General features: G+C 42.6%; 1 protein-coding gene across 3 annotated transcripts in view; it reads left to right on the top strand.

Annotated features, from left to right (window-relative positions):
• Window positions 1-26,562, top strand: part of glra1 (glycine receptor, alpha 1) — a 169,526-nt gene extending 142,964 nt beyond the window's left edge. For 2 of the 3 annotated variants that reach the window (XM_049585225.1, XM_049585227.1), the window contains one exon: window positions 20,403-26,562. In XM_049585225.1, the coding sequence (XP_049441182.1) occupies window positions 20,403-20,687 (285 nt within the window). In that variant the 3' untranslated portion in view covers window positions 20,688-26,562. Of the gene's footprint in view, window positions 1-20,378 lie in introns of all 3 variants that reach the window. The other variant, XM_049585226.1, reaches the window with a different exon arrangement.
• Window positions 26,563-26,919: the final 357 nt, after the last annotated feature.

A 26,919-nucleotide genomic window follows, 5' to 3' on the forward strand; every position in this document is an offset into this window, starting at 1 on the left:
GTGACGAGGTCGGTTCATGATACATGACTATACATCATATTTTATGCCATCAAACTGTGTCTTTGGTTCTGTACTTGTGCGTTTGTAAAATAAAACAACAGAGGAAGATAAAAGTAACATGAGAAAAAACACCTGAAGGCAACTAACACTGAAATTAAAGACAGCTGTGTTCACTGAGCAACAACTCACAGACAGAAATCATTTATCTAAAAACAAAAGACAAAATGTAAGAATACATTTTCTAAGCAAGTAATAGAAATAAAAGAATAAATAAAAAATATTCTGACAATAAATGTCTCACTCAGACAAACCCAAATTAAAGGAGGGAGAAACGACAACTGCAGTTTGTTACACAGGAGCCTCTGTTAATAAAATGAGGAGTAAAGGAGTCAGAGGAGTAAAGGAGAGCTGAGGGGAGTTTGTGTAGAAAAGGTAAATAAAAAATAAAAAGTCTAAATCCTATTGTTGTAATCCTCTGAGCTGTGTGAGCTGTGTTGGTAGATTAGCGTCCGGCTGCCGCTGCACTTTCAGGTGAATCAGACACTGACGTTTGGCGCCGCAGGAGCAGCAGGAGCAGCAGGAGCAGGAGCGGAGCGCGTGGGGAGTGTGGGCTCACATCGTGACCCACATCTGGAACATCAAACCTTTTTTTTGTTTGCTGTTACAGGGTTTATTTTAGGTCACAGGATGACAGCAGGAGGTGAATTCAGGCCGCCGTTTGTTACTGACGAGCTCGTTGGTTCAGCTGAGGTTAAACATCCGTCAGCTGGCAGCAGCTCTGTTATTATAAAGGGTTGTTATTACCCAGTCATTATAAAGGGTTGTTATTACCCAGTCGTTATAAAGGGTTGTTATTAACCAGTCGTTATTAAGGGTTGTTAGTAACCAGTCGTTATTAAGGGTTGTTAGTAACCAGTCGTTATAAAGGGTTGTTATTACTCAGCCGTTATAAAGGGTTGTTATTAACCAGTCGTTATAAAGGGTTGTTATTAACCAGCCGTTATAAAGGGTTGTTATTACTCAGCCGTTATAAAGGGTTGTTATTACTCAGTTGTTATAAAGGGTTGTTATTAACCAGCCGTTATAAAGGGTTGTTATTACTCAGTCGTTATAAAGGGTTGTTATTAACCAGCCGTTATAAAGGGTTGTTATTACTCAGCCGTTATAAAGGGTTGTTATTAACCAGCCGTTATAAAGGGTTGTTATTAACCAGTCGTTATAAAGGGTTGTTATTAACCAGTCGTTATTAAGGGTTGTTAGTAACCGGTCGTTATAAAGGGTTGTTATTAACCGGTCGTTATAAAGGGTTGTTATTACCCAGCCGTTATAAAGGGTTGTTATTACCCAGCCGTTATAAAGGGTTGTTATTACCCAGCCGTTATAAAGGGTTGTTATTAACCAGCCGTTATAAAGGGTTGTTATTACTCAGTCGTTATAAAGGGTTGTTATTACTCAGTTGTTATAAAGGGTTGTTATTACTCAGTTGTTATAAAGGGTTGTTATTAACCAGCCGTTATAAAGGGTTGTTATTACTCAGCCGTTATAAAGGGTTGTTATTACTCAGTTGTTATAAAGGGTTGTTATTACTCAGTTGTTATAAAGGGTTGTTATTAACCAGCCGTTATAAAGGGTTGTTATTACTCAGCCGTTATAAAGGGTTGTTATTACTCAGTCGTTATAAAGGGTTGTTATTACTCAGTTGTTATAAAGGGTTGTTATTAACCAGCCGTTATAAAGGGTTGTTATTACTCAGCCGTTATAAAGGGTTGTTATTAACCAGCCGTTATAAAGGGTTGTTATTAACCAGTCATTATAAAGGGTTGTTATTAACCACTCGTTATTAAGGGTTGTTAGTAACCGGTCGTTATAAAGGGTTGTTATTAACCAGTCGTTATAAAGGGTTGTTATTACTCAGCCGTTATAAAGGGTTGTTATTAACCAGTCGTTATAAAGGGTTGTTATTAACCAGTCGTTATTAAGGGTTGTTAGTAACCGGTCGTTATAAAGGGTTGTTATTAACCAGCCGTTATAAAGGGTTGTTATTAACCAGTCGTTATTAAGGGTTGTTAGTAACCGGTCGTTATAAAGGGTTGTTATTAACCGGTCGTTATAAAGGGTTGTTATTACTCAGCCGTTATAAAGGGTTGTTATTACCCAGCCGTTATAAAGTGTTGTTATTAACCAGTCGTTATAAAGGGTTGTTATTACTCAGCCGTTATAAAGGGTTGTTATTAACCAGTCGTTATAAAGGGTTGTTATTAACCAGTCGTTATTAAGGGTTGTTAGTAACCGGTCGTTATAAAGGGTTGTTATTAACCAGTCGTTATAAAGGGTTGTTATTACTCAGCCGTTATAAAGGGTTGTTATTAACCAGCCGTTATAAAGGGTTGTTATTAACTAGCCGTTATAAAGGGTTGTTATTAACCAGCCGTTATAAAGGGTTGTTATTAACTAGCCGTTATAAAGGGTTGTTATTAACCAGTCGTTATAAAGGGTTGTGATTACTCAGCCGTTATAAAGGGTTGTGATTACTCAGCCGTTATAAAGGGTTGTTATTACCCAGCCGTTATAAAGGGTTGTTATTACCCAGCCGTTATAAAGTGTTGTTATTAACCAGTCGTTATAAAGGGTTGTGATTACTCAGCCGTTATAAAGGGTTGTTATTACTCAGCCGTTATAAAGGGTTGTTATTACCCAGCCGTTATAAAGGGTTGTTATTACCCAGCCGTTATAAAGTGTTGTTATTAACCAGTCGTTATAAAGGGTTGTTATTACTCAGCCGTTATAAAGGGTTGTTATTAACCAGCCGTTATAAAGGGTTGTTATTAACCAGCCGTTATAAAGGGTTGTTATTAACCAGTCGTTATAAAGGGTTGTGATTACTCAGCCGTTATAAAGGGTTGTGATTACTCAGCCGTTATAAAGGGTTGTTATTAACCAGCCGTTATAAAGGGTTGTGATTACTCAGCCGTTATAAAGGGTTGTGATTAACCAGTCGTTATAAAGGGTTGTTATTACTCAGCCGTTATAAAGGGTTGTGATTACTCAGCCGTTATAAAGGGTTGTTATTAACCAGTCGTTATAAAGGGTTGTTATTACTCAGCCGTTATAAAGGGTTGTGATTACTCAGCCGTTATAAAGGGTTGTTATTAACCAGTCGTTATAAAGGGTTGTTATTAACTAGCCGTTATAAAGGGTTGTTATTAACCAGTCGTTATAAAGGGTTGTTATTAACCAGTCGTTATAAAGGGTTGTTATTACTCAGCCGTTATAAAGGGTTGTTATTAACTAGCCGTTATAAAGGGTTGTTATTAACCAGTCGTTATAAAGGGTTGTTATTACTCAGCCGTTATAAAGGGTTGTTATTAACTAGTCGTTATAAAGGGTTGTTATTAACTAGTCATTATAAAGGGTTGTTATTAACCAGTCGTTATAAAGGGTTGTTATTAACTAGCCGTTATAAAGGGTTGTTATTAACCAGTCGTTATAAAGGGTTGTTATTAACCAGTCGTTATAAAGGGTTGTTATTACTCAGCCGTTATAAAGGGTTGTTATTAACTAGCCGTTATAAAGGGTTGTTATTAACCAGTCGTTATAAAGGGTTGTTATTACTCAGCCGTTATAAAGGGTTGTTATTAACTAGTCGTTATAAAGGGTTGTTATTAACTAGTCATTATAAAGGGTTGTTATTAACCAGCCGTTATAAAGGGTTGTTATTACTCAGCTGTTATAAAGGGTTGTTATTACTCAGCCGTTATAAAGGGTTGTTATTAACCAGCCGTTATAAAGGGTTGTTATTACTCAGCCGTTATAAAGGGTTGTTATTAACCAGTCGTTATAAAGGGTTGTTATTAACTAGTCATTATAAAGGGTTGTTATTAACCAGCCGTTATAAAGGGTTGTTATTACTCAGCTGTTATAAAGGGTTGTTATTACTCAGTCGTTATAAAGGGTTGTTTCAGATGAGGTCACAAACCAGGTGAATCCAGGTTTTCCTGTGTAACATGAGGAGTGTGTGATGTCACTGAAGGTGAATTTACTGAAAAGGTGGAAACAAATACTGGATGGAAACAGATTAAACTGCACACAGCATGAGAATAATAAAGGATAAACAGCACAGTGACAGGAAGTAAACAGATAATTCAGCACAAACATCAGCTCATAGAGAAGTTGTGAGTACGAGCGCAGCTGCAGACTCACATCACCTCACACTGTTTCTAATCAGACTCAAACTAAGTGTTTGTGCTGAACTCTCAGTGTCAGACGGTTCAGCTTTAGAGGCTTTATTAGATAATAATCTTTCCAAGGTCCTGCTGGGATCCAACACGTGTCAGTAATATTGTGTGTTGATATGGTAACAGTCAGCGTTCGATGACATCACCGCATCTCGTCTTCACCGTGGAAAACAAGGTTGTTGACAAACATATTTAGTAGAGGCGTGCCATATCATCTCGTTCACGATGATACAGTATAGTTTTTAATTCATATCGTGAATCGTGCAATATTTCAACTTGTTGGCATATTGACGTCCTACTGCTTGAAATTAATAATGAAATATTTTTTTACTCATTTGTCAAATCGTCAAAAATACCCTGAAATATCCTGATATTATATTTATCACCTAATACTGAGTCAAAGTTTCCATAAACAAAATGGAAATGGAAAAGTATTAATGAGACCCGAGGTAAAAGACTCTGACTGCTGAACACACACGTGGTCAGCTGCAGAACATGAAGGAGTGTTTCTGTTTCCCACTAAAAAGACTTTTAAAAACACAGTTTGAGGTTATTTGCATTTGGAACAGATTTAGCTGAAAGGGTTTCGTAACTCATATTAACGTAGGAGCAGTTTTAAATTCAGCTCCTCAGGTCTTAAAAACCTCAAGAATAAAATTCATTATTAAAAATATCAGATCATCAGCATGAATCACAGACGGTGAAACCCCACAGTGAGACAGAGACAGAGGCGGTCCTCGGGCATCTTCATTAACCTCTCTGTCCTGTCCTCCTAATGTGAGTCTAATATGATCCACAGACCTCCATTACAGCTCTGAGAGGCCGATCAGTCAGCCCTCCGCTCTCTGCACAGGAAACTGCAGCCTCTCTACGGAGGCAGCCGCCGCCGTCCACAGCACGCTCACCCCTCTTTGTCCAAACACAAAGGAACAGGCTCAGAGGAGGGCAGTGAACGCAGTATGACTGAGAGACACCACAGACTGTAACAGGACAGGGTTTATGTTTGAGGGTTAGAGTTACATCAGAAACCTGCAACAGATCTTAGTTTATTTTCTATACATGACCAAAACCATAATCTAAACCTGAACCTGAACCTTAACTTTAATCTTAATCTTAATCTTAATCTTAATCTTACCCAGGTGTTTAGCTGACAAACACACAGACGAGACACAAGAGTCTTTACCGTATTTTATTTGCCATATCCTCCATCTTATAATATTCCTTAAGACTCCAGATAACGCTGAGGAAGTGATGTTGACTGCACGAGGAGATGTTGACTCGACACACCTGTCAATCAGCAACAACACTGTGGTAACTTTACCTAAATTAAATAATTACCAAAGGGGGTCATTAATCAGTCACATGACTCTCTGGCGGCCATGTTGAATCCTTCCTCCCATGATTCAGCTCAGACGTCTCTCTCTCTCCACAAAAAACATCTAAATTTTACTGTTGTTTTACGATCTGGGAAAAAATCAGATTCACAAAACTATCACTGTTATTGTCCAGTGTTGTTTTAAGGGCCTCAATGTTTACCCCATCAAAACAATATTTAAAATGTCCTTAGATTATGTTTACCCTAACCCTATTTTACTATTATAATTATTGTTATTTACCAACTGGCATGACGATGCAAACCACAGAGGACTGAATGTAATCCAGGGTTTTGCAGAACTGACAGATTTATCTATCGATCAACATTCAAGGGTTAATAAAAGAGATTTTTGTGTCACAAGGTTCAGAACAACAGCAGCAAAATGCACCAACATCACTAATATAGTAGAAAGAAAACCTTCAACAGCACATCGTAAAACTTTATTTTACACACGTTGAACAGGAAACGACTGACAGACGGAGGGACGCAGGTCTCCAGGTGTTCAGTGGTCTGTCAGCTGCAGGATGATGATGATGACGGGCTCAGTGCTGCACTGCAGGAGTTCAGTCAATGCTCACTGCAGAAAACATTGATCGCACAGGTAGATGGTCGCCTGCTACGGCATTACCGCCTGATGCACCTCCTCCAGTTCCTGTGGATCAGCTGCAGCGTCCTCAGCCCGGAATCAACGAGCTTTGACGTTTGGCTGCTTTAAACCAGGAACGTCTCCTGGTGGCGGAGCGGCAGCAGGGACGTCTGCCTGCAGCCTGCCCATGAGCAAGGTGTTACCCCAGCACTTGGCTTTCCTATGCTTCATCAAGTCAGTCAGGACACGTTGTCTGGTCCAGATGCATCTGCAGAACTTTATGTTGAACATATAACAAGTGCAGCAGAGATGTATTTTATTACAGCAGTAACACCCTGAAGCTGCACTCAGTCATTACTAATGAAACACAGACAGGTCTTCTCCAAGGAGTTGGTGTTATTGAGAAACAATTATTGATCCATGTGTGAACGGTTCAAACAACAGAAAGTGAAGGATGTGTGTTGGCATTAGCAGAGACTCACTGTTCAGTCTGTCTGATGGGAATTAGCAGCACACATCTTCAGTCGCGTTCACTAATTGTGTTAGGACGGCAGGATGTGTTGGATCAGAGCGATATCTCCCCTCAGGGATTCGTTTCCTGTGATTGTGGAGCAGCAGTGATGAAGAGGTGCAGCTGAGTGCAGTTGGAAGTCTCTAGACTCTGAGTGAAGAATGTCCTCCAGGGTTTTCATGGCTTTTATGCAACTGTTGGGTTCATGTGTGCTTTTAAAGTGCTCTGTGAAGCAGAGAGAGCTTGTACACACGACTGGCCCACTGTGATTTATGGAAGTGATAGTGGAGCTTTTCAGGGACTCATCAGAACTGTAGCAGAGCGTCTGGTCGATCCGATGGCTCAACTGAAATCTGCAGATATGTAACTGAGGACTGAGGCTGCACTACAGTCCCTCCGTCCCTGCTGTGACACGAACACAGTGCTGCACCTCGGCTCGTCTCTCAGAGCTGGAGTCGGAGCTGTCGGTGCAGTGCAGGTAGCTGCAGCAGCAGCAGCAGTTGGGGTAGTCCCAGTTGTGCTGATTCCTGTGCTTTCTGCTCTGATGCTTTATTGATTCGTTAGTGACACTGATAGTCCGGAGAGAAGCAGGCAGAGAGAGAAAGAGCGGGAGCAATCGGACTGAGGCTACCTGCTCCACACGGCTGTCTAATTAGAAAGACCGAGCGAGAGGGCATCAAATAGACGGATACCGCAGCACTGTGAGAGGGAGGGAGGGAGGGAGGGGGAGCCGGCTCCTCCGAGCAGCCAGGCGGAGTGACATCCCCCCCTGCTGGGGAACAGAAACAACTGCAGAGGGATCAGATCAATAGCGCCACTCATCCTTGAAGGATAGGCCCGCCTGGCAGCAGCTCGCTTGTTTAACACAGACAGGCTCTCCAGACTGAAAAAGAGAGCCCCTTTAGAAATCAAAGGGAAGTCGAACATTACTGCCTCTCGCCTCCGTTTCAATCAGGCCTGTCTCCAGCGCGTCCTCCTCAGGGCGCAGAATGCAAATGAGTATTTTTAGATGAAGAAAGGCTTTCATTAAAAATAAGATCTATTAGTGAGGAATGATGTGTTCTGAGGTGCTCCTGCCAGACGCATCAGCAATCAGTGGCCTACATGAGAAATCCCGTCCTGCATCTCGTTTAGCCCGCAGCCAGAGAGCTACTGAGGCCTGACGACCATCCTCGTCCGCTCCTCCTTCACCTCAGCAACACGAGGGAGGAAATAAGAGCGACCGTGGAGCCTGGAGATGATTCCTCCCCCGCAGCCAGCTCTGTTTTTGGCACGCTTGGCCTTCTGGGAAAAGAGATGTACATTTGAGAAGTGGCCTGAGGGATGTGACCCCCCCCCCCCACTGCGACGGCACACGCCATCCCGCTGTTTAAGAATGACAGCGCCTTATTAGGCAGACGCAGCTCCTGATTGATCGGCTATAATCAGCTCGTTAGCTGTGATTAGGCGTTTTGTGTGTGGGGGGGGGGGGCGGGGGGGATACATGCTGGTTCGCTCTAAACGCCTTGATCTCACAGGCTGTTCGGCAGCTTTGAGAACAAAGGCAGATAAGAGAGCGCAGGGATTAAGGAGCGATCAGTGATCTCCACGGGCTGAACTCCACCTCCTGATTGACGGGTCGGCAGCGAAGTGACGTGCAGCACGCTCGCTGTCTCCTGATTAGACGGAGAGGAAGCTCCTGGTTGACAGAGTGAAGCGGCGGTTGTTTTTATCCAGCATGTATTCTGCATGATGATCCTGGCTGCAGCACATTAGCATATTACCTCCCAGATCCGTATGTTCATATCCATATTTATGTGATTGCCTGGCGGCGGAGGAGACGCTCCGACCTCTTGCCCTTATTATGATCTTAAAAGCTGCTGGATTAGTTAAAACATGAATTCTCATCAGGCTCTCCGTGTTCTTACAAGACTCTGAAGACTCGACCTTTTGGACTCACCGATACTGTAATGTCTCTTACACTGCATGGTGGAGCGTCATCGTATGAACAAACACTACAGATACAGATGGTGTCTCGTCATGGTCAGGGGGCGGAGCCTTTCTTTATTTAATCATTATCTAATCAGATGTCTCTTTGAGATCAAGATCTCATGTGCAGGAGAGACCTGAGTACAACATGTAACTACACACACACACACACACACACACACACACACAAACAGCATCACTAGTTAAGAGTTCTGTTACTGAAAGTTAAAACTAATAATACTTTGAGGTCACTCGGTCAAACAAGTGTTTCCAAGTTCAAACTGTGTTCTGGTTGGTTCCAGTAATGAGGATCACAGTGCTGGAAACCAGTCTTCCCCAGCTCTTCCACCAGTCTCTCCTGTGATCTGGTTCCATGTTGATGATTTTGGTACACGACTGAGGATGTCAGGTGCCCTGGTCGTCTGCATAGCGAGGCCTTATCGATGAAGATGCAGGTGTTTGCAGGGCGATACGATACACAGCATCGGGGGGGTTGAGGGTGATGGACTGGGAGTCTCATCCTACTCTCTAATGTGCTATGTGTGAGCTCAGTCCTGTGTGTTCTTTAATGAAGCAATAGGAGAAGATATTCGGTCTCAGTTACTGTAGTTTATTAAGCAGTAAAGGAATAAAATTACAGAGCTCTGGGTCTCAACTTCACGTCCCTGACGAACAACAAAGGTGTGTCAGTTCACGAAGTCTGACCTCCTGTCCTTCCCCTGACCCAGTATATTTGAGCGTAACAGAGTGTCATTGTGCACGCAAGGCGTTGTCCTCTTCTCATTGGCAGTTCCACTTCCTCCTTCACCACACCACGCCCCTGCCTCGTGTTAATCTGACTCCTTCCCGCTGGCGGTGGGGGCGTGGTTCCTGTTTTGAAAGACAAGAGAACAACACAACTCCCTACACGTGCTGTACCTTACTATCTGTACATCACTTTCTATTCTTTTTACCATATATGAAACTAATTATCTAAGCATTGTGATATGTGCTGCTCAGACTTCATGTCTCTTCCTCTCCTGTACTTCTCCACTTCTGCAAAGCAAACACATTCAGATCAGCTGAAATCATCTCAGTATTCTCATTGTTCACATATCTAAAACTTATATAGTGAAACACAACTGATAGTAAAACACATAAAATCATTCTATTCCCAACAAGGGTTGTGACAGCAGCATGAGAGAGCAGAACTCCCTGTGGACGGTTTGGTGGATTGTTTAATAGTTTTTCAGCAGGCTCTGCTGCGGTAGAAGAATCCAGTTTTTGTTTTGTGAGTATGATGCAAGATTCAGAGATATTTATAGTGTGGGACTGTTTCAGTTTCGTCACCACTGAAGGTGCAGGCGGCCATGGGGGAGTCTATGGAGCGTGCCTCTGTGAGATGAACACATTTGGTCTTTCTGGAGTTTAGGACCAGTTTTAATTTTGACAGAGACATGTGCAGGTCATTAGAATCAGTCTGTAGGCAGAAGAATGACTGGTTTGTGATGGAGCCAATAACATACAGGTTGATATCATCAGCATAGAGGTGAGCAGCACAGTGTGGGGTGGAGAACAGATGTAGTTTACAAACAGAATTAGAGGAGGGTGAAAACAGTCTTTTCTCCACCCTGTAAATACTGAGATCAACTCACAGGAGAGACATTTACTATAAACTCACCATAACATCAGACGCCCACAGCCACTAACACTACGACATCATAGACTAGCATGTTTCAGACAGTCCACACGTGTTTCAGACCGTGTAAGGCGCCATTCTCACTCTAATGTTATCATGCAGGGGTTTGCAACCTCAACAACTACAGGTCCTTTAATGCTCACAACTTCTTTTACCAGCAGCTAAACAGTCCAACACTGTTTGGATAAAGATCATTTTTTAAAAACCAGAAACAGTCCTGAAATCACCGTCACCAAACCCACCAGACTGCATTTAGATCCACAGTCATGTCAGTGTGTATAGAGGCAGCATGTTGTCACAGCTAACTGGTGCATTAAGGGTTAATTTAAACCAAACCAGAGCTGGTGATTGTTGGAACAGTGTCTTTATGTGAGTTTATCTCAGTATCTACGAACCAAGACTGTTTTGGTGAGTTTTATTTTGTTTCTGTTGACTTTGAATGAAGTGTGTTTAACGACAGTGAAATGAGTGTTTATTTAAATGTAGTCTGGTGTGTTTGGTAACCGTGATTTCCAGCCTGTGCTCATTCTCAAGTCATTAAATACAGACGAAAAACAACCTTTCACAGAGGTATGATACACCATCTAATAACGCCGCCGGACAACAACGTATTTTAAGGACCAGGAAAGTCCAACAACACCACACTTTGACCCGGGAGCCCAGTGTTCACTTCCTGTTTCAATGCAGAGCCACACTATGATGGTTTTTTTTTTTTTTCCAAAACCTGACCACGTGCTTTTGGTGCACAAAGAAATAACCCTAAAAACAATCCAGCTAACGAGCAGAAACTGTATATGTCCTGTGAAAACAAAAGTTTATTTTGAAAAGACACGATTCATGTTGGCAAAACTCATCACTAAAATTTGGGAAATCACCAAAATTTGGAAGCATGTTTGTGCCCAGTAAGAGAAATACAAAATAAAAGCATTTAAATGTGTTTGCACCTCCCCTAAACCAAAATATATAAAAACACATGTGCCTCTCCAGCACTTGACAATTGATAAATAACAAACGGTCCTTTAATAAATATCAATTATATATTTGTGACCTGGGTTAAAAGATTTATGTCCATGAGAAGACCTTTGTGTTTTTTGCAGTAACATAAAATATATAATGTCCCAGGTTTATCCTTTAAATTGAATTCATGATTTCATAATGAAGCTGACGTTATAAACTGTTAAAGCTGTGGTTGTGTCACAGTTTGGTTTCTGTGGAGGGTGAAACCTGTTTTCATTTGGCCGCTCTGACATCAGAGGTTAAATGTTCCCCACATTAACATGACGTGATCCCTGCTCAGCGTTTGAACCTCAGATTTAATGCATGAAGCCAAAGGTGTCATGGCCTCTGTGAAATGTTATTCAGCTCAAACGCTGGTTGAGGAAGAGGAGGCAGAGGAAGGAAGCGGTGCAGCAGATCATGTGGATAATCATTCCAGGTCAGCGGCTTGATGAGAGTGACACATTAACACACCATGCTTTAATGCAAGCAGGGACTCAGACAGGGAGACGAACGGAGAGAAAAGCAGGGATGGATGAGTGGATCTCAAAGACTGCATCATATTCAGATGGAACAAAAATGATCAACAATCAGACTCTGGTCTCCTCGACCTCGACAGTACACACACATCAAATGTAGGTGAGCATGTAAAATCCAATCACAGATCTCAACTGAACACGAATTAAAAGAAAATCCAGCAAATAACACCATAAGCAGCTCCAGCCAAAATATCACTATCTGTTTTTAAATGTCATCGTATGTAGAAGCAAAGAAAGCAGATTTTCTGAACACGTATCTGCTCAGACATTCCTCTCAGCTCCACACAATCCACTCACTGCCGACATATTGATACTGAAACATCCTAAAAAGCCTCAAATGGCCTTAATCGAGGAGCGAAGCGAAGGGGAGAACGGGGGGAGCAGGTTTGAAATGAATCCACCAGAAAATGGATCAGCAAAGGCAAATTTATAATATATTTCCTCCCCGCCGCTCGGCTGGAATTGCTTCTGGGGGGAAATCATAAAGCGGAACACAAGCCAAGGAATTCCTCCTGCGGCCTCGTTCAGGAGAGACGGATGCTGGCATTAGTTGGGGCTGACACCTCTCTGAATCGTGTTTTATGTAAATGCAGGTCTCTAAAACAAGTATCCAGGGGTAATATTTGCAGAGGAGATGGCGAAGGATAGCAGGGCGGACGCCGTTTGCTTTCTGCTTCCTGCTAATCTGCTCGATTAATCACATCAGCGGAGGCTCGGATAGAAACGCTTCAATCGGGAGAGGAAAGGATGATGGATGGGAGAGCTAAGAGGTCCTCCTGCTCTCTGTTTCCCCCTTTTTCTCCTCCATCTATCCTCCTCCCTCCATCACTCAATTCTTCTACACACTTTTAAAGTCTCCTTCTTCTCTTCCTGTTTCCACATGTGTTGCTTTTGACTCTTTTCTTTGTGTTTGCTTCTTCTTCTTCTTTTTCTCCTCTTCTTGTCTGAAGGTCCAGCTCAATCTCTTCTTTTTATTTCTCTACGTCACTTCCTGTCTCTGTCTCTCACCTCTTTTTCAACCTTTTATCTCCTCCTCCTCCTCCTCCTCCTTTCTTCTTATTGTCTTTCCATCATCATCCTCACTGTGACCTCGTCACATGTCCACGTTTGGTCATGGAATTTCCACGTCCACATATGACGTCCAAGGTACCCTGGGTGTGTTGGTTGTTGATGTTCTGGGACGCCGTGTCAACTTCACTTCTGTTTTCACAGGAAATGTACAGTTTGATACAGTCTCTTTCAAAATAAAAGCGCTACGTCAGCCAATCACTCCAGGTGTTCTGCCTAAAGAACCTTTTACATAAAGTGTTGTAAATAAACAGCCCCAAACATGTTTGCTGCTGCAGTTGTATCACTGTTTGTCCTCCATCAGACAGAGCGCTGTCATGGGTCGGCTTGTTTTTTAGTGACAGTGAAGAGTTTCGCTGCATTTGTGTTGCTGAGCGTCTCGCACGTCTCCACTCTATACAGAGGGCTCCTCAGAATGGCAAAATATCCAGCCCAGTGCAGGAATGTTCCCGACGTCACTGATATTTTTCCTAATAATTTCGAGGTGAGCCCTCTGCAGCAGTGATGACACCACGTGGTACCGTACATGGTTTGTGTTAAGCTAACGTTAGCTCACTGTCATGGTGGCCCAAGGCAAACTGCAGAACGTATCTCAACAAATAGTAGCCTCAATGACTTTCTGACATTTTACCAAACATAATCAGCTCTACAGCCGACTGTCCGACTGTCCGACTGTCCCTGACTCGTCCTGAAATAATCCTCGATGTGACGAAGCTCTCAGACCAGCTGGTGGTCCCACACTCTGTGTTTCGCTGCAGTGTGCACCTGTCCATTTCTAATGCAGATTTGAAGCTTCTGATCTGAGTTTCCTCACAGCAAAACTGCGGTTAAGCTCAGGACAGGTGATTCGGTGGTTACCTAGCAACAGTTTTTAAAAAAGACACAACACTCTGCGACTGTAGAGCACTGTGATAATTTAAGCGTTGTGTAAGAAAGTTCCTTCAGGTATTTTTTAACATAAGTAAAAGAGCAGATGATAGTAAGCCGGTCTGAACCCTGCTGTTGATCTCAGCTGTGCTCATTATGGCACAGAAGATGAATGATGTGTCAGTGACGGGGCAGAGACCGCCCGCCGCCGAGCCGTGGCCAAGGCCGCAGACAGGAAGTCAGAAATAGTGAGGTTATGAGCAGCTCCACCAGCCTCAGGTCATGGTAAAGACTCTACTGTGTAACGTGTGTGCTCTGTGTTGTGACTGTGTTCAGTCGTGATGGGAACATTTTTATTTATTTATAATTACCTCCCCCAAGGAGGTTATGTTTTCATTGGTCTGTCTGTTTGTTTGTTTGTTTGTTTGTCTGCAAAATAACTCAAAAAGTTATGAACGGATTTTGATGACATTTTCAGGAAAGTTGGATAATGGGACAAGGAACAGAGATAACTGTGTAACTGTGCACTGTGTATTCACCGAGTTTTAGAATAGACTCATTCCATGACCAGACGTGCGCCACCAGGTGTCAATGGCGAGTAGGTCTACTCAGGCTCGTTGATAAATATTGTTGTAATTCTAAAGTTGAAATTAATGTTCTGTGTTGGAAAAAAAAGAGTGAAAAATACAAAAACACATATATTCTGTATTGGTACAAAATAAAAACGAAATAAATACATCACAGTGTCTCCATGGTGAAGTGAAGGCATATATAACCTCATAATGATAGTGATGCAGATAACCTAATTGTGATGCAGGCTGCAAAATCTGATGCAGAGGGGGAGGGAATATCACCTACTTTGCGGAGGTCTGCACTCTCTGAGTGCTTTTCTAGTTTATTCATATAAATCCTCTGCTTAAATGACACAGAGTCAAAATAAAAATCTGCTTTCAATCAGTTTGATTATTAGTAGTATTATTAGCAGCAGTGTTGCAGACTGTTAGGTCACCTGTGCATCTTCATGGACTTGTAAATGACAAATAAAAAAGACAACGTTACTCTCCGCACTCAACAATAAGTCTAAGAAATGAAATACAGCTCAAACAGGCTGGTGACAGAGTGCACGAGATAGAAGATGCCAAAATATTCACGATGGCTGCCCACATCTGTTGGTCGACTCATTGTGATGTCATCATGCTAACAACAACCGTCACTTCCAGGCAGACAGCTGACGATGGAGTGGATATGTGAAACCTGTTTATTTCTGTTGTCATTTAAAGAAAATTAAACTAAACTTAGTGACCTGCACTAAACCTTCCACAGCGTCTCGTGACAGGGAGCTGCCACGCTCCGACATTTTCTTACTTTGCTGCTCGTCATTTGAACACAGCATAAAATATTTAACCACAGACAGTGATTATAAAATCACAGCATCTGTTTCAGAGGTGGAAACACAGCGAGGACAGCAGTGTGTTGGTCAGTGGTGGTCTGCAGCTCAGCAGGTGTCTTGTCTACAAGTTTATTGTCTCCATGGTGCTGAAACAAACGACAGCCTGTATTAGTCTGAACTTTCAGGGCCATTTGTATCGTGCACTTTGTTCTCTGCCACATTCTCAAAACGATTTAATGAAACCTTAAAGTTTCTCTGGTATGAAGTAGAAATGACCTTCGTAGGACATGACGTCACATATGAAGGAGATAATGTCTTGTATGTAAGACATGACGTCACATATGAAGGAGATAATATCTTGTATGTAGGACATGACGTCACATATGAAGGAGATAATATCTTGTATGTAGGACATGACATCGTGGATGTAGGAGATAATGTCTTGTATGTAAGACATGACGTCACATATGAAGGAGATAATATCTTGTATGTAGGACATGACGTCACATATGAAGGAGATAATATCTTGTATGTAGGACATGACATCATGGATGTAGGAGATAATGTCTTGTATGTAGGGCATGACGTCATGGATGTAGGACATAATGTCTTGTATGTAGGACATGACATCACATATAAAGAAGATAATATCTCTTATGTAGGACATGACATCACGGATGTAGGAGATAATATCTCGTATGTAGGACATGACATCATGGATGTAGGAGATAATGTCTCGTATGTAGGACATGACATCACATATAAAGGAGATAATATCTCGTATGTAGGACGTGATGTCACATATGAAGGAGATAATATCTTGTATGTAGGACATGACGTCATGGATGCAGGAGATAATATCTCATATGCAGGACATGACGTCACATATGAAGGAGATAATATCTCGTATGTAGGACATGACGTCATGGATGTAGGACATAATGTCTTGTATGTAGGACATGACATCACATATAAAGGAGATAATATCTCGTATGTAGGACATGACATCATGGATGTAGGAAATAATATCTCGTATGCAGGACATGACGTCACATATGAAGGAGATAATATCTCGTATGTAGGACATGACATCATGGATGTAGGAGATAATATCTCGTATGCAGGACATGACGTCACATATGAAGGAGATAATATCTCGTATGTAGGACATGACATCATGGATGTAGGAGATAATGTCTTGTATGTAAACTTCACCTTGCCTCTCAGAGCTTTTATTATTTACTAAACTTAATGTTGACTTAAAGACACAGCGTTGGCTCACCTGCCTCAGCGCTCATCAGTAACGTTGAGTAACCAAACATTTATAACACCAGTATTCAGTAGAGACGAAGAAAATAAAATCACCTCCGTGTGGACAGCCGGCAGTTGATCTCAGCTGCAGAGATAAACTTGCTGATTTCATTTTCAGCTGTAACATTTAAAGACATGTCATTAATCATTAGTCTGATGTTTCTGCTGAGATTATTTTATGCACTTTGCTGTTCTGCTGTCGTCTCTGATAAACCAACTCCACCAACACTGAAGTGTAGCGACTGCTTTTACCCACCTCAACATATCAGTGTCAGTGTGTATCGGAGGTTTTGGTATAACGGCGTCAGGTCCTCGTCACATAAGGCGGTCAGACGGCAAGGTGAAGCTGTGAAAATATTCTAAACACAGTGAACAAGCCAAGTTTTCTTGGCGCCATTTTGTTTTGTGTACGTGAAGCAAGGATTTATTTTCTACCTGAACATTATTGTAATTAAACACTGTAATCGGACTGTAGTGATTCAGTGGGTTTGTTTGACGTTGCCATGGAGCTGTTGTCATGTGTGACATCACATGTTGTGATTGGCTGAAGGTGAAAAGTGAATGAATGAATGAGTGTGTGTGTTTCTGTTTGGAGGAAGAACTGTAAGGTTTGTAGAAGGAGGGCAGGAGGAGGATGATAGAGAGCGGAGGGAGAGAAGAAGAATGGCAGGAGTGAAAGAAAAGAGGAAGAGGAGTGAACTGTCTCCTGAAGTGACGCCAGACAGTGACTCTCCTGTCCAACACAAAGGACAGAGCTTCATTCCTCCAACTGTTAATCCCCTCTGTCCTTCCATCCATCCTTCCATCCATCCATCCATCCATCCATCCATCCATTGCTGGGTTAATGAAGGAGTTTCTAAATCAGTCTGACCACCATGAATCATCGAGGACGCAGTTTCAGTCTCACTCAGAGGTCTTCTGATTTTTAACCGTGCTGCAGGGCTTCCTCCTTCCTCCCTCATTGTTCTCCTCCTCCTCCTCCTCCTCTCTTTCTTTTCCTAGTCACGTCTCCTCCCTCCGTCGCCCTCCTCATTGCGCCTCCTCCTCACGTCCCTCCGCCCTCCACATTAATCACATGGCAGGGAGAATAAAGCAGAGCATCTGTAATAGTTTAGCAGCGTCACTGAAGGACGGGCAGAGGTCGGCTAGCATCGTGGCTAATGTGTGAGACACCCGGCGTGTGTGTGTGTGTGTATGCATGCGTGCGTGCGTGCGTGCGTGCGTGCGTGCATGCGTGCGTGCGTGCGTGTACATGTATTAACGGTAATAGATGGCTTGGTGTGGATGCAAGGACAGAACGGGGACACGGGGCGCTAAAAATGGATCACTACCTGGTGGTCTAACGCACAGACACACACACACACACACACACACACACACACCTATGAAAGCTATACATACCAGCACACACACACACAGAGGTGAGACATTTGCCTCCTGCGCTCGAACACCTCCTCTGATTTGGGACATATTCAGCCTGTGTCCTGTCGTGTTATTGACGGTTATCAGACATTATTGGTTTATCGATCGCTGATTTTTCCTCGTCTCCGGCGCTGGGGACTCGGCGCTGGTGCACCAGAGGAGACTGAAGCCGCCTTCTTTTTTCCTGGCTGGTTGATTTGTTGTTGCTGCAGAGGTTTTGCGTCAGTCGTTAAGTTCTCCTGCTGCCAGCACTTCCTCCTCCTGCTCAAGGCGGCGGTCCCATTCCACTCCTGATCACAAAATGCTCCTTTTCTTCTTACCCACAATGCACTGGGAAGATTCCCTGCTGATAGGCTGTCCCACAGCGCCCCAGAGGGAAGGGACACATTCATGCATGAATTTTCTGACCTGGTCTTTTGTTAAAAACCTGTGAATCCAAACAAAGAGGAGTCCTGATCAGCAGAGGCTAATGCTTTCATTTCATGGTTCCTGTTGTTGAGACTTTGAAGGGCACTTTGCAGCGAGCGCACGCCACTCTCCTCGTTTACTTTCCACACACACACCTCCAGTGTCTCTCAGCACATGGCAGTGTTTGTGTTGGAGTCTCTGAAGCAGATAAGGAAGTCATTGTGTCTCCTGTAATGAAAAGGCAGGGTGACGGTGCTGATAGGATTTTCAATATCTCAGCGTGCTCGGGTGAAAACGCCACGCACACGCACCATAACCTTGAGTACAGCGCGTGTCAATCAATCCAATCCATCCCAGCTCCCCGACTCACCCCTTCAATCTCCATGACGGCTCAGATAAACACGCTCGCTGTTCAGCTTCATCTCCTATTGATGACTTTTACACAGGCGAGATACGAGCCGTGTGATCGATGTTCAGATTTGATTTATGAATCCAACGTTTGGGAGGTTAAAGTGTGGAGCTCACAAGTTTCTGCTCCTGTCTGTGTGACATGGCTTCACTCTGCAGATACATGCACATCAGGTTAGTTGGTGACTCGACAGCAGGTTGATGGTCAGTCAAACATTTATATCTTTCACACTTATCAACATTTCCAAAGGTGCGTAGTCTCTGAGCTGACTTTGTCATCAGGAGGTGACATAGTGCCACAAAAAACCGCCGTTTCTGCTGAGACGTGGCTGCAGTGCCAGCAGGAAACTGATCTTTTATGAACCTTCTGTGCCTCAGTGTAACCACACGTTCACCACAGCGTCACTGAAATGTAAAGTTTAAATGTAACCAACTCATCCTCACTGTGACCTCATCACATGTCCACGTTTGGTCATGGACTTTCCACGTCCACATATGATGTCCAAGGTACCCTGGGTGTGTTGGTTGCTCTGGGACGCCATGGCTTTACAGTCTGACAGGAAGTGAACACCCGTGTTGGACCCTTCCATCAGACTTCTGCTGCCTTAACTTCTGTTGTTGTCCCGCAGCATTTCCCTCTGATGTCACCAGGTGCCGTTACATAATGATGCATAGATGTAACGAATCGTTTGCAGAACGTGCGACACCAACATTTGTTGTGATGACTGACCGGTTGTCATGAACAGGATACAGTGGGTCCAGATAAAAGGATGAGGAGCCACGAAGTCAGTCAGCTCAAAACTTTTTCATTACGTGGACAAATACACCAAATACTGATCAATCAGCTGACTGTTGGAAAACTGAGCTTTCTGTTGAACATCAGAAATGTTGATGTGACAGACAGTAAATGTCACATCATGAAGCTGAGAGGTTTTTTTGGTTCCTCTGAGACAAAGAACACAAACGTCTCAGTGGATTATTGTGATAATCATTAAATACAGACCGACCGCTGAAGTTTGTTTCTCTCCGTCTCCTCTCACATTAACATGTTAAACACATTATTGTTAACGTGTTTCAGGGCAGTGTTTCCCAACTGGTGAGTCACAGTAAATGGTTCATGGGTCTCTTCTGAAAAGCCAACAAGTGACTCGCAAATGTGTGAAGTCTGTAAAAACACACAGTGAATTTCCAGCATAGAGCTTTTATTCTGAAGTACCATTTCCTGCTGTAGAGTGAGGGACTAATGGGCAGCTACTGACAGAGACAGAGAACCAGCTTGACAGCATGGCCAAACACAAGGATGACTCTGAATATATTAACCTGTGTGGCCCTTAAATTATAGAACGTGTAAAAATCAGAATCTGAAGACAGATGAGAGCAAAATATTCTGGTTTGAGTCGAACACAAATGTTCTTCATCTTTCATCTTCACCTCACGTCATCTGGAACATTTGGTTTCATGTTTGAATCTGTGTGAAATGAACTGACATCAAACTGACCTTTGACACACACACACACACACACACACACACACACACACACACACCTTCACACACACTCTCTCATTCACAAACACACACACCTCCAACAGTAACGTCTTTCTCTGGTTCCTAACAGCCTGAGTCTTGGCCTGTGTTGCAGGAGGATGAGACAGGCGAGGGGCGCTTCAGCTTCCCCGGCTACGGCATGGGCCCCGCCTGCCTGCAGGCCAAAGACGGCATGGCCATCAAGGGCAACAACAACAACGCCCCGACCTCGGCCGCGCCCGAGAAGAGCATCGAGGAGATGAAGAAGCTGTTCATTGGCCGGGCCAAACGCATCGACACGGTGTCCCGCGTGGCCTTCCCGCTCGTCTTCCTCATTTTTAACATTTTCTACTGGATCATTTACAAGATCATCCGCAGCGAGGACATCCACAAGCAGTAGTCGAGAGGCGGAGGAGGAGGAGGAGGAGGAGGAGGGCGAGAACAGTGCGAAGAGGAGAGAAACAAAACACAGAAGGAAACAGAGAGAGATGACTTCAATAGCAGATGCCATTGCCCCCTTTTTTCACACCAACCACGCCTCCTTTCCTCGTCCTCTTCCTTCATCCTCTTCCTCTTTGGGTAGAGGTTAAGTTGCTTTTTGTGGCAGTCGCCCCCCTCCGCCCTCCCTGACACCTCTTTGAGATATTTATTGCTTTCTGTTCCCTTTATCCTCCTCTCCTCTCTCCTGCCCCAAATCCCAACTCATTCCGGCTTCTTCCACCTCCTGAATAACCCGGACCAGTGCAATAGCAATGCAGTAAAATGCATGATATATGAATGTGGCAATATATTAATGAAAAGATGACAAAGTAAACACAGACCTTTGCAGGCACGCCCAACAGACTGTGTGGGAGTGGACGGACTGGAAGGACAGAAGACGACAGAGTCTTGTATTTGATTTTAGGGTTTTCTTTCTTTGTGTGGAGACAGATGTTTGCTGTCGGGACGGGGTGGGGGACGTGTGAGCGGCATACAGCAGTGTAATATACTCATATATCTATCATAGAGCGAGAAAAAAGAACTTTATTTGTAGAGGAAACACAGGCGTCTGGAAACAAGGGATTTTTCACCCCAAAATAAGGAAGGAAGGAAGGAAGGAAGGAGGTAAGGAAGGAAGGCGGATCGGTGCTTCCATTCAATACAGCAATGCAAGGATCATGCATTCTATATATCTAGATTTGCTTCAAACGTGTATTGCAGGCACTCCTCAACGCTTTTCCTCCCCGCCCCCGCTGCCAACACCACGAAACCTTGAACTGCAGAGACACTCGAGGTTCGCTGCTGCCGCTGTCAATCATATGACTGGACGAAAAAACAAAAAAATAAAATACAGAAACACTGGATGAGCAGTGCTGAAGATTTTCTGAGACAAATATCTCATTTATCTGTGTCAACGTGTTCCTCTTCCTGTCCTTCGTTAGTTTCATGTTGCATCTGTTGGTTCTTCGTTTGTTTCTTAATTTCTGTGCCAAGTAAACATGTCGCTTGTGGCTGTGCAGCGCTCTGCAGCTCCCACCTTTGTGTCAAGAGGAAGGCAGACGCTCTGACGTCAGCCGTCATGCCGACTGACTCACAGCTTCTTCGGGGTGTTTTTGATCCCTGAGATGTTGGTTTGTTTTCACCGAGTGGAGCCGGTCGATCCTGGACTGAGTCAGATCCTCGTTTGCTTTCCTCGTTGTGTTCGTGGGGACTGAACCACAGATATGTTTACATCTTATTAGTGCTTCCTTGCTTTGACCCCGCCTTAATGTGACACCCCGCCCTTCCCCAGCTGAGAGGACATATGTAGTAAACTATACAGATTATAGCACCTGTTATACCTTAATTAACTGTATCTCCATCTCATCCACCAACTGTAGCTGCAAACGCCGTCATCTGTGAGAAGCTACGTCATCGTCACCACACAGAGGACAAACGCAGGATTTATGTTGCTGTAGCCATGTTGGACGGGACTCGATCATTCTGCAGGTCATTTGTTTTTTTCACTCCACACCAGGCTTCTCTATGCAATGACCAGTATATGCAATATGATTTTAACTTCCTTTCAGCAGCTCCATCTCAAACACGTCACGACTCAGTCAGTTGTTTTCTGGCTCATTCATCCCACTGCTCACTGTTAAACGCTCTCTGAAGCTTGTTGGTACACACAGAGTGAGTGCAGACCATGAAGAGTTAAATACATACATACATACATAACCTGTGTGCAGATGGGATCATGTTGAGACAAAGCTCTGAGCCGTCAGTGCAGAAATTTACCAGGAGAAAAGTTTTACTTCTGCAGAAATGTTTAATATTGTTCCTCGTTCACATCGTCACATCTGCATCGTTTATTCCAGAAAATCCCAAAGTGCTTTTTTATTTTACAGATGTACAGAGAGGGTTTAACGTGAACACTTGAAGGAGACTTTTTCCAGTTTTGTAGCAAAACCAGCTCAAAGTGAGTTAAACATTTGTTTTACCTTCACTGCAGTTGGATTGATTTCATTTAAACAGTGTTCAGCTGCTCCTCCACACAGACGACCGTGACGTCGATCTTCTCCTCCAACTTTCTGAAAAAATGTGAATAATGATATTTTCCAAACTGTTGAACCACACAGTGTTTAAAGAGCCACGTTACTGCAGCTGCAAAGAAACCACAGTCACAGAGTTTCAATAAAACCTGAAGCTAGAAATATTTCAGACTTCTGACAAACACAGACTGTCTCTGTGTGGACCTGCTGTGTTTCCTGAATGAGGACGTAAAGTGATTTAAACATATTTAACGTCACAGTAAATGTTAAGTGGAGTATGGAGCACGGCATGCTGGGAAACGTGGTTCAGAACCAGGAAAATGAAAATGTCTCCTGGTCCAAATGTTTTGCTCCGACTTGGTTTTAAATCAAAACCAAAGATAAGTTTAATTTCAGTTCAAGATGTGTTGCAGGATGTGATGTCATACATGGTTTGTCTTATAAACACCAGATGCAGTATTTAAAGTTTGACACATTAACTTCAGATATAAATCAGAAATTGTATCCAGTCATCCCATCGTCACAGTTTGTACTGGTTAAACATGTTTCACCAGTTAAACTGACACACTGAGACTTTTTGGATCAGATTTGTTTCAACAGCAGTGTGTCGACGTGTGTGCAGACTGTAGGAGATGTTTTATTACATGATGAGTGTGTGGGACTGATGCGAAGGGCTAAGCCACGCACACACATCCTTCTGTTCACATTCCAACATGTTGTAAAGATAAAGTGGACGTGCCATAAAATTCACCACAGTAACTATGCATTTAATTCACTGATTCATTCCCAGATACAGCGACGTAATACGTTTCAAGACCGTGATCACAAAGGATGCTCTGTCTTTTTAATATTCAGTTATTTCAATTCAATTCAACTTTATTTACCGCAAAAGAAATTGTGGTGCCAGAGAAAACTTACAATAAGTTAACATTAACAAACCAGTAAGAACCAGAACAACCAGTGGGTTCCTCCATTCAGGGTCACACACTGGCCCCAGTTTTTAAAACAATACAGTATTAAATATCAGAATATTCCAAAGATATACATATAAAACTAACTAAACTTACCCTAAAGTAAATCCAGATGAGATTCTTACGCAGCTTCATGGCGTCCAAATAAAAACCAGTAAAATTACTTTGAAAGAATTTTAATGTTTTGAGAATGAGCTCATTTTCAGTTTTTGAAATAAATACATATGTTTTAGCATCTTTTTAAAAGTTTCTAAAAGTTTCCAAATAAATTTGTTGTTTGAAAAAAAAAAGTTGCCAGGGTCATCTGAAAAGTTGCTAAATCTGGCAATGAAATTGTTAAATTGGCATGACTGTTCATACTCAACTTCAAGACGTCAACTCTGTCATTTAGATAAGTAGAGAAAATGTAGGGAAACATCAGAGTGTCGCTAGCCAGCACGCTCTTTAGATTGCTTTATAGAAAATGTGCGGGCGACTTTAACATAGCCTTTCTTTGTTGGACCATATGATCTTTGTTTCCTGAAGCTGAAACAAAAAGTCTTTAGTTTTTCCAGAAATACTAAAATGATCTCGTTGCAACCAGTGTTCATTTTGTTGATGAAAACTATGATGACAATTGTTCGTCAGTGACCTGTTTTCAGTGACAAACACGAGACAATGCGTTTGGAATTTCTGTCGACTACAATTAGGCTAAAACTCTGAAGGATTAAAATGACTAAAATGTGACTCAAGACTTTTAATCTCAAGACTCAGACTAAATCTAAAACAGCTGTCAGAATGAACTCTGGCTGCTACGTCAACTCTCTCCCTCACGTGCTGTTTAGCTTCGTCCTAATTTTAGTCTTACTTTGTTGAAGGTAATTTTATTCACTCTGTGCAGCGTCACAAGACGTGTTCTGATTTCTTGGTTCACAAACCTACAGAGCCCACAGAATAACAAAAGGTACATTAACATTAAAAAAATGTTCCTTGAGAAGGCTGACTAACTGCGTAACGAGGAGTGATGTCACAGCGGATTTACTCTGGTCATGTTTGTGAGGAAATTAAGTTGCATTTACCGTACATTAAGCAGGTTTACTGACGCTAACATACTGCTTAAGTTCATTCCAAAGTGACATCACCATAGTTTGGTGGTGCGTATTTTGAGGTCTGTTCTCAGAGCTTCAGTTTTTCATCCTTTCTGTGTGATTTCACAAACCTCAGTGTTAATAAAGATTGTGTTCACATTGCAACAACAAGTCAATCTAAATCTAAACAACAGGAAAGGTCATTTTCCCGCAACTCCTAAATAAAGTATCTGACGAGCTCAGAGTAGCAGTGACAGGCAGACGGATATAACGCTGTGAAAGGGTCGCAGTTACAAATCAAAACTATGCGGTTAGGTTCAGAGACAAGATCACAGTTTGAGTCAGAATAAGCGCGTTTGTCATGTTGAGTTTTGGATTCACATGGGACACAAACAGCAGTCTGTTCAAGTCCTGTGTCTGTTTGACATGTCCGTCCACCACAACCTTTTCCTTACACTGACTTTGTAGCTGTGTCACCTGACTTCCTTCCTGCCCCCGTCATTACGGCCACTAGAGGTTGTCACCTAACAGTAAACATAAAGTGCTTCCACAAACCACTCGTGGTCGTTTTTCTGGGTGGTAAGAGCGATGAATTACAGATACAAACCCGCCCATGTTGAGTCCCTTCAGGACTGCAGAGTGACTTTTGGCTCTGTGTCTGTAGCTTCCTCTGTGATCACGGCTTGAAAAACATCAGCAGGTTCAGTCTTTATTTTCCTCCCGTGCCATATAAGACACTGCATCTGGAGTACGTCCAAATCTCTTGGATCCAACAGCAGTCGTCCATGTTCATACATACATATCTCTTCGTGCCATATGGAGGTTGAATATGCAACTGAAAAACAAGGACCTAAAGCATATCACGCATTCATTCAACGACCATTTTACATGACTGGTACCTTTCCTCAGACGTGGCTGTCGTGTGTCTCATCGTCATTTTAAAGCTTCGTCATCGGCCTCACGTCATTGTATTAACCATTGTTCTACTGTGTGGGACGGGGGAGGGGAGGGGGGAGGGGTTCGTAACATGAGATAGATTCTGGGTTTATATTGCATTACGATGCGATGTGATGCGTACGTACGGACTGAACTAAGACAGATGTGTTTCTAAATGAGATGGATTTTAAAGTAGCATGGTTTGATTTGTCTGATTAATGATTCTGTTGGTTTTTGGGGGGTTTGTTTGATTCTCTTGTATTTTATTGTATGTATTGTACAATCTGATGAGGGAGAGGGAAAACACAGTGACTCCTGAACTGCTGTGAACTAAAGGAAACATTATTATAATTATGATTATCCTGATTATGGTATTTATTTATTTATTTTCTTTGCACAAGTTGGAATGGCCTTAATTTTGCTTTACTTGCTTCTATTGTGTATTGGCACAAAGTGCACCTGTTTGATTTGCAGAAATTACGATGCTCATTACGATGCTTATAATCTGAGAGTGCACATCAAAGCAGGATGAAAAAAAAAAGTTCAGCAAATCCTTTTTATTTTTCATTAATCTGAGAAACAATATTTTGCATGAGTATAAATAAAATGGCAGATATTTTGGCTTGTACAAAAAAATGTGAAGCAATTTGAAGAGAAAAAAAGAATGTACCGTTTCTGCTGTATCTGTATATATCTAAATATTTATTGAAATATGTCATACTACTAATTCTATTAACGATTAAAGGTTTTCTGGACAAAAATCTCTTTACCTGTTTTTGAACATTGTCAAGGTTGTTGGAGTTGGATCTTCTGCTTTCTGTTACTCGACTCAAGGATCTGTGTAATCATTAAAGAAAAAGTATTAAAAATTGCAAATGACTCTTTGCTGCAGGGCGTCTTTATTACAGACAGACATCAGGTCTCAGCTGCTGTGCACTCTTTCACACCCTCTCAGAAATAATTCAACCTGATCTCATCACAAAGTCGTCAAACACCGAAAGTCTCTGAAAGTCCAGAAAGTCTTAAGCACATGGTGTAAAAACATGGATCACATGACTCCTGTCCTGCGTCACTCTGCTGGTCGAATGTTTGTTTTCCTTGATGTTCTTTATTTTAACCAGTGTTGAGTCTTTAAGCACAGATGGGTC

The sequence above is a fragment of the Epinephelus fuscoguttatus genome, linkage group LG9, assembly GCF_011397635.1.
Source record: "Epinephelus fuscoguttatus linkage group LG9, E.fuscoguttatus.final_Chr_v1".
Taxonomy (NCBI): Eukaryota; Metazoa; Chordata; class Actinopteri; order Perciformes; family Serranidae; genus Epinephelus; species Epinephelus fuscoguttatus.